The sequence below is a fragment of the Rhagoletis pomonella genome, unplaced genomic scaffold (assembly GCF_013731165.1).
Source record: "Rhagoletis pomonella isolate Grant_MI unplaced genomic scaffold, Rhpom_1.0 Rhpom_scaffold_00006, whole genome shotgun sequence".
NCBI lineage: Eukaryota > Metazoa > Arthropoda > Insecta > Diptera > Tephritidae > Rhagoletis > Rhagoletis pomonella.
In genome coordinates, this window is record NW_023458560.1 from 25,063,655 (window position 1) to 25,073,212 (window position 9,558).

General features: G+C 34.1%; 1 protein-coding gene across 1 annotated transcript in view; it reads right to left on the reverse strand.

The window, feature by feature from the left end:
* LOC118741845 (ATP-binding cassette sub-family G member 4-like) overlaps window positions 1-9,263 on the reverse strand; it is a 70,009-nt gene extending 60,746 nt beyond the window's left edge. Inside the window, exon 1 of the mRNA XM_036473818.1 lies at window positions 8,284-9,263. Within this exon, the coding sequence (XP_036329711.1) occupies window positions 8,284-8,551 (268 nt within the window). The 5' untranslated portion in view covers window positions 8,552-9,263. The remainder of the gene's footprint in view (window positions 1-8,283) is intronic.
* Between the last annotated feature and the right edge of the window lie 295 nt (window positions 9,264-9,558).

Below are 9,558 nucleotides of genomic sequence, written 5' to 3' on the forward strand. Positions count from 1 at the left end.
GTTGGTCATTCACTGAGGGACAAAAAAAATCATAAGGTATACTTTTGTAAGTGCACGGAATAGTCACTTTCAGTGCCATTCTTAGGAATAATGGTATGAAATGATCATTTTCTTGTACTTCTGTCGGAGAAGGTACTGTCAACATTGATTGACAACAAAGAGTAATAGGTGGTGGACAAAAACCGGTTTGAAGAATATCTCGAAAATTACCCGAAAGGTCTTACGTAATATATGGACAGTCCCTTATAACAGGAATACAAAAGACGGATTTACTTTACACATGATTAGGTGTTTATTAACTGGGCCTATATCTATAGACTATAGTCTAATGGGAATCGTAGAAGCGTTGTTTTTGTCTACTGAAAATATTAGCTAAGTCTGCTAATTTATCCGATTCCTTTAAAAAGGTGAAGCAAGTCTAGAGAAAATAATCAAATTGCCGTAAGTAACTTCGAAAGCATTTTAAATATATGTATGTATGTATTTTCAGAAATAAAAAAGCCAATATGGGTCAGATAGCTATAGTTCTCATCTAAAGAAAATATGAAATTTGAAGACATCCTAGACACTGGATACAGTCCAAATATCCGAATAAAGACTGGTTTTCATTATGTCATATTTTGACAACAAAATTTGTCGACATATTTTGACACAACTTTCTTTCCTTTATAACTACCTTTATCCATGATATTATGGGCCAAAAATAGCCGCTTTAACAGCGCATGTACACGCCTGAAAGCCTATTCTGATCTAAATCAATCAAAATACCATTTTTAGACCCATTTGACAATTTGTTTTCACTCATTTGACCGTAAATGCCATTGAAGCAATAGAAGAAAAAAAACTACGAATTTTAGGATAGCTAAGTAAAGTGTTAATTTTTCGTAGTGGCTGCTCTAAATGCAATGTAAAATTTTTAAGATAATACATAATATTACTTTTTTAATTTCTTCCTATTGGCCACTTTTCTTTATAATTGTTTATTCTTCAAAATGAAGGCGAAGCTTTTCCCGTGCCTATAAGTAAATATATTAGCACGGTAAAGAAAAAAAATACTAAAAATGCATCTGATCAAATGATGATTGTACCTAAAATCTAGTGACTGTAACTAATGTACCTTTAAGTCATCAAACGTCGGAAAAAGGTACAATTGTACCTACTTTTTCATCCCTGATAATGACTGCCAAATCCTCCTGATCTTTCCCATGGCATGGACCTCTCCATGCTACTGTTGTGATGTCTTTTCTTTCTAATCAAATATTAGAATACAAACCATCTAAAGAAATACTTCACTCCATGGCACTGAGGTAAGGATGCTGGTATATAGTACATACAGGAAAAAAATTTAAAGCCTAAGCATATTGATGAATAATCTGCCTGCACTTTGTTAGCTGAATTACAAATCATTATTTTTAGACTTTACAGCTCATTTGCTGACATTGATCTTATGTAGAAGCCGTAATTCAGTGCCTATTCTATAAATACATGCATACATATGCATGTAATTAGAGCAGTTTTATCAAGGGATTTCCACGAAAAGTTTCTTACATTCTGTCAAATGTTGGTAATTCCAATTAAAAGCATTCAAATGACAGCTGTCCGTCCCTTCGTGAAGTTTATTGCTATTGTGACATTTCATGTAAGGAATTATTAATTTAATGCAATTGAATTGTGTTATGAAGCACTTAATTGACGTAGTGGCAATACTTATCGGCATATATTTTGTGTAATTATTTAACCTATTTGTTATTCTAAGAGATTGCAATGGGGTGCAAAGTCGAAAGTGCAAGATCGTAAAAAAAAGTATCGCGCTTACGACTGCTTTAGAAAAATGTGAATGGCACATGCGAGCTGATGTACACATGTAAGTATGTATGTACACTCACGGCAGAAGTATTTGCCCAGAGAATTTTTCCAAACATACATATGCAACCATTTTTATTTCAGCTTTTTTCTGCTAGTATTTTATAAAAATATGCTTAATACTACAACAAAAAAAAAACAAAAATACAGTTTCTAAACTTGTTGCAAAACTCAGGAAAATTCAGTAAATTTCCATTCAAATTTTGTACTTTTAAATCAGATTTTATAAATTTCTTTGAGAATGCAGTTTTGCAACCCATTTAAATTTAGTATGAAAAAATACAAGTTTGATGTTTTTTTTTTTAAATTACGTTGATTTTGAAATTTTTTTACGAAAGAAGTTGTCAAAAATCCTAGCTACTTCAAGCTTGTACTTTAATGTACTAAAAATTAATGGGCTACAAAACTGCATACTCGAAAAAATAAAAATAATAATCATTAAAATGTTGAAAACTTGTTGAAATTTCTTGAGTTTTGTACAAAGTTTAGAATTTGCATTCTTATGTTTTTAATTTTTAGAAACTTATTTTTGGTTCTTTGTTTCTTAATTTAATTTTTAGGAACTTTTTCACTTTTTCTTATTTTAATTACATAATATGTTTTCTTTTTAGTTTAATTTTCTCTTTATTTTTAGATTATTTAAAAGAGAAAAGTATTTTTTTTTTAAATTTAATTATTAGAAACTTTTTTCTTGTTTTCTATGATTAATTTTAATTTTTATATTTTAAAAATTAGGTATTCGTTGTGTTTGATTTATTTTGTATGATATATTTTAATTTCTTTATTTTGTTTTTTTCTTTTTATTTATTTAATTCCCTTTTAGTTTTTAGATTTTGTTATAAAAATCAAAATAAAAATAATTTTATTTTATTTTATATATATCGTTTATATCGTTATAAAAATAAACACATTTTTCTTTTTAAACAATTAAGTCTAAAACTGAAAAGAAAAGTTAGTTCAAAAGGAGAAAAAAATTGGGTAGCAGCAGAACTTTTTATGTGCCATCCTAATGTATTTGTACAAATGTATACAAGAACTTCAAAAATAAGGAATGTATGCAAATCTTATCGATAATGAGCATTTCATACATACACAGCCAAAAATAAATATAAACACATTTTTCTGCGTTAAGCTTATTATTTTTAGCACTTGGTTCGCATTTTATGACTGAAAAGTAGTAAAATTTATAAAAAGTATGTACATAAACTTTCGCTGCAAATGCAATGAATAAATTTCGTTTCTAGCTAATTGTAAGAACTACATATGTATGTACATCAAACCTTGCTGAATTTCATACCTATTCACCGTGATAAACATATGTTGATATTTGCATATGTAGTTATATCAAGTGCAAAAATGCATTTTTTGTAGGAAAAACAATACCATGCCAATTTTAACTCTTAACTCCGCATTCCAAATGCGGAAATTTTACATTATCTGCTCAGTATTGAACCTCATGACATTTGCTTTATCATCAGCACTTAGATTACTAATAATACATACATACATACATATTTAGTATGTATTTTTGCATTAGACACAGCAAATATTTATTAAATGAATATTTAAATATTTTTTATTACTTTCATAAATCGATCTCATGCATATGTGTATACATATGTATTTTAACAGTAAAATTTGCACTAATACGTATGTATGTATGTACATATATATGTAATCTTTAGTGTTTATTTGCATTATTTTTCAAGAATAGAAAAATTAAATAGGGTATAATACTTTATTTATATTTAGTATTGAAAGAATATTTTTCAATAATACTTTGGTATAATTAAGCAAAAATTTTTTAATTAATGTCCGGTTTGCATTCGAAGTGTTGTTGTATCAGGAAGGTTGTTTGGAGGTTGAAGTGGTTCATGAACCTCTTCTATATAAAAAAAAAATAGAGAGCTATAAATGTGCAAATACATATTAATAATTTTCTAAAGCGATTAGTGTTTAGAAGCATACTTTGTATTAGTTTGAAACTTAGATGTATGCAGGCATGTAGTTCGAGTTCTAGTTTAGTAATTAATTCTAGGCTGGGTAGAAGAAATACTAATACAGTCACGTGGCTTATTTGCTTTGAACTCATAAGAGATATTTTGTTATGAAGACTGTCGTTTTTAATAACTGGTTTTCCCTTAACCGCTTCACTGAACGTATGCAATTTCTGCGTGTTACATTAGGTGCTGCATTTGGCTCAGCTAAAAAACGGGGAAAATTTCCACATTTGTCTTTTTTTACCTCTCCCAAAAATATGTTGAAAACTAAAACCTTCTTAAACATCTTCCATTTGATACCCATAATACACATGCCAACATGCCCTTAATTCAAGTGGAATTTGATTATTATTTTTTTAACAGTTGGCAATCCTCCTACATGTAGTTTAGAAATTACACCTATTCCGATTGGTACCCATATTACAGTAATTCAGTTAAGTCATGTGTTAAATAACTTTAATTGAATTTAGTTTTTAAACAGGTGGAAACCCTCTTCAAACACCATAAAAATATTCTAAATTTTCAAACTTAGGCAGCTATATTGTGATACACATTTCCGTTATGCACCTAATTCCCACATGTTGTTTAGGAACAAACCCCTTTCAAAACCATTTCGATTGATAAAATTCGGGCTTGTTTATTGAATATTGAAGGATATAGACCACCGACAAAGGTAAGCCCAGCACGTGCATATATGGTAAAATTTAGTGATGTGGACAACATTGTCACGACGCGAACGACGCAGATACACCCGCTCCGCCCCAATTCCTGAGGAATGCTCATCATCACACATGGGGCAGCTCAGCCACGAATGAACGCGGTGATTCGATATTTGAATTTATTATGTGCAATAACTTACAGGTTAGCAATATAGATGACACACTTTATATAGACTTGCAACGCCGATTTACATATGCAGTCAGAGATGCTTAGCGCTCCTCATAGAGAAACTTCTTCGGAGGCCATCGGACTTCGTAAGTTACTATCAACTTGTCTTAAGAATATTAGTCACCTTATCACGAAGGATGGAGATTGAAGAGCTAGCAGCGAAGAACCATTATAGCTTCAAATAGAAACGCACTTTCCGGATTTCCTCAACTCGCAGGCAACAACGATGGCCTCCCAGCGAACACTATTACCGAAGAGAACATAACACGTGCTATTAGCAGCTTGCATCCGTACAAGTCTTCGGAACAAGACGGAATCATTCCCGCTGACCTTACCCGCCTTTGAGGCAGCGTTACGAATTAATTATATACCCCACAAATGGGAGGAGGTAAAAGTAGTTTTACTTTCTAAAGCAGGAAACACTGCACATACGAGACCAAAAGACTTGGGCCGTTTAGACTGAAATCTTTCTTGCTCAAATCTTTAGAGCGACTAGGCATATTGGAGACATAGTTCGCAGCAAATTTTCGGCAGTCCAGCATACCTGCAATAAGCAAGATCAGTTGAAACAGCACTCCACTCTCTAGTCCACCCAATTGAGAGAGCACTATATTACAAAGAATATACCCTCGCTGCCTTCCTGGACATCAAGGGTGCTTTCAACAAAGTATAGTAATAATTCTTGGAGTAAGCATCTCATTAGTCTCGTTTATCGAACGAAAGCCAGTTGGCGGACTACGGACCTCGGAACTCCGCTTTCATTACAGCAGTTACGACACTCCTACCCACAAAGGAAGAGTGGAAAAGAGACGCTCCACGGAGTGGCGAGTCTATCCATTTATACACAGATGGCTCAAAGTTCGAGGGAAGGGTTGGTGTGGGTGTATACTCCGAACACTTGGGAATATCCTGGGAACTAATGACAATCAACAGGGCCACAAAACTGGTAAAGTGTTATATATATACTAAGCTGATATCTACATCTCCGCTGATAGACAGGCGGCAATCAAATCCCTTACGAAGCAGTCGACGTCTTCCATGGTAGACACCGATCGCTAATCCATTTTGAATTCTATGACAAACTTAGATTTGGTAACCGAAGATGCTATTTCCAATAGCGCCAGAATATATTGGCGCTTTTTTTGTGTTCCTGACGCTATTGCCTAAGGCTTAACATGCCTGGACATGAATGATGATTGTATTATTTTCCAATCGTAGAGATAGAGTAACACCGAGCATTTCAGAGTAGACTTCGGTTTCTACACCGTAATCCATATTGGATCTTTCGGCATATAGAAATATAGCTTCTCCATTACCCACTCGGTATCTTTTTTCATTTTCTTCTGAACGGGAATAGCACTTGAACGCCACAGTTGAAGTCTACATAGATTGTCTATCTTCCTAGTTCAGTTACAATAATGAGCTACCCAGTGACTGACTGGGGTAGGTCGATTGCAATACATGACTGTTTTGAGTAGATGCTACCTTTAGACGGACAGCATGGGAACTGTAACGGACTTAGAGCTTAGTGCTCAAACCACCTCCCGACGCAATACTTCACGGCAGTACCGAGGTGAACGGGAGGTTTCGGTTGGTTTAAAGTTCCACACCGACGGTGTTTGGCTTTCGATGCTCCCTCTTCGTAAGAAAATATGCTTTTTATCGAACTCCGAAGAAACTTTTTAAGGCACAAGTTCACTCGGAGGTTTGTCATTGTCTGCCGAGGGGCGACCGCTATTTGAAAACAACTTTTTGATGTTGCTGGCACCAACAATTGAACCATGGGCCTTCCGAGTGGAAGTAGGTACTTTTAAGCACTCAGCTACGGCAGCAAGAGCACTGTTCAAATCCGAAATAAGTCAGACAAAATGCAATAAAGTATTAAAAAAAATTAAAATAAGAGCAAACTTGAATTTTTCACAGATTTTTATTTGTTTTAATTTTGATATAGAAAAAAAAACTTTGTAATTTTTTCGCTTTGCTTTTTTCTAAATAAATCATTACTGCCGTTAATAGTTTTATTGTAATTTTTGGATACGATTTCGTGCCACCATAAGCATTTTCTCTGTATGAAAACTTTACGGTTCATCCGGGTTTTTCTTGATTTCAAAATCGCAAAGCGGTTTTTTTCAAATTGCAATTTTTCGAATAACTCGATAACCGGTTTTGAAAAAAGGCGAATAATTGAACACTCTAGTGTATATGTTACCGGCCAAACCCGGTCTTAGGACAGACTCGTTTTGCCTAGGCTAAACTAGATAAGGGCCACAGTATTTTTGCGCAGAACACCTTTCCGTGTAGGAGGCCTTCGGCCGCAGTCCAAAATATTGTTACGTCCAACTTGTTTCCATATTGGACGGATATATTGGATCTGGGTAGAACTCGTTTAGCCTAGGAAAAACTAGTTTGTCCTAAGAACGGGTTTGGCCGGTAACATATATAATACTCAAATATGGTACTCGGCTCCTGGAAGTGTGCAGATTTTTTGTAGACTCCTTAACCCTTTGCTGTTTCTTCTATTTTATTTTGTTTGCCTTTCTTAGGTGCCGTTCAGAATATAGTAACCGGAGGAGTTAACTTTTATATTTTGTGGCCTTATATATGTATATACATATATTAGGGTGATTCAAAATAACTAACGTAACGAATTTATGGCCTTAAACCATTTACTGAGAAGAGAATTCTTCTATTTGGAAAAATTTGCATTCCAATTTTAAAAGGCCACGGGGCATTTGAAATCTTTCACGTGAATAACATGTAAAAAAATTGGTTTTCATTATGGGTCTTCACACCGAGCTCGGTACTCGGTAACTCGGTGTTCGGTAATTTTTTCCCATGTATTTTTTCTCATGTATTTTGTTTGTGTAACACTATTTTGCACAAATAAAATACATAGGAAAAATTACCGTACACCGAGCTACCGAGTACCCAGCTTCAGTGTGAAGACCCATATTAAAAATGTTTTAACTATTTGTGAAAAAAATTTCTTCTTGACATATTTTGCTAGCACATTAAACTCTAAACTACATATAATACAAAAATTCTAAGACTGCGTAAGAACACATAAATCAAGCTTTCATAAAAATTGTTCAAAAATATCTACTATTAACAATGTTGGTAACTAATGTTCCGATTTTTCCTGTAGAGAAATTTGAATAATTTGTTTAGAACCACAATGCAATTCAGCTAATGAAAAAGCATGAAAAAAATAGTTTTCAAGTTTTCATATATTTACATTTTTTCCACCGAGGAATCATAGTCCGGGGTATATGCAATTTTTTTTTTTTAAGTTGAAGTTTATACATTAGTATCTTCATTGCTTTCTCATTTCGGGCATTAAAATTTAGGTACCCTATTGTTATCAAGTATTGTTAAAAGTTCTACCGACCCGCAATTTTTTAACAGCCAAACGGCGTTATTATTTACTGCTTCTGCGCCTACTCCCTCTATTTCCTAGATTTAAACCTTAAAATTTCCAAACTTTTCTACGCCCCATTTTTTTTTTTTTATTTCTAACTATTCTAGTACTTACTGCTGCGATTGCCCTCCTTCACGCGATATGTGAGATCGTGGAATGCCAAGTCGACTGCTGGACGTTTGGGCAAGTGTTGCAATGTTTTCGGCTGTGCCGGCACAATTTGCGTCTTCAGGATGCTCACGGGAGCAACAGTGGCCGCAACATTGCCGCCGCTGCTTTGTGGACTGCTGCCGCCAGCTGGCACAATGGCCACTCCACCACCAGCGCCGCCATGCCTATTGTCGTGGAGTAGATTTTTAGTGACACTATCTTGTTCAACCATTTTGTTTGTGTTTTTGTTATTTTTTTTTCTCTTCAAATTCAGCCTCGTTCAATGCAAAGTTTCATAGAATTCTTTTCATAAAAATAAGCAAAAAATATCAAACGAAGTTAAGAAAAGCATTAAAAGCCGTAAGAATTTTTTTGTTTTGGAAAATAGGCACATACAGGTTCTAGTTTCTAGCACTTTGCGTTGTACATAGCCACATAGTACATTTTCATATAACGCACATACACACACACAAACACACACGCGCGCACGTCGTACAAGTTGCTTTACAAGTTTTTAATCTTCTTACAAGGCGCTTGTTTGCTTGTTAGGAGTGATCAATTTTTATTTACGTCTTATTTTTTCATTAATCACTTGATATTTTCGTTAATATAAATGAAATTAAATATATAAGGCATTTCTCAACTGCGATTTTTATTCAACAATTTTCACTTTTCATGTCATTTATTTCACTCAAGTTCGCGTTTCACTCGATTTCCCCTACAGCTTGTCGAGTCTGTTTCAGTGAACACCCAAGTATGTAAAAAAAAAGACATTAACACTTTGCCCGGCAGTTCCACACCACTTAACGCCTTTGCCTGCGCTCTCAAACTGGCAGTCGCAGCAGCAGTTTATTTATTAGATTTCTACGCCTTCCGCAATTCCAATACCAAAAATGTTCTTTCCACCTTTGCGGTGCGATCGCGACTAATTCGAAAACCAAATTGGACCCAGTACAAAAGGCAGTAGACAAAGGCAGCAGTCATCAGTCAACACAGTACAAAACCAAATGCAATAACAAAAGCAAAAATATGAAAAAAATGTTGAGTAAAATCACAAGAGCAAGAAAAAATAAAGTAAAAGAAATAAAAATAAAAAATAAAAAAATTTAATAAAGCAGCGAAGCAACAAATGCGTTACTACTCGGTTAATGATGACAGCAACTCGTGTTGGTTATCAGCGCAAAAACAATAGCAGCAACAACAAAGTGAGTGTCAATAAAAAAATAAAAGGGAAAATAA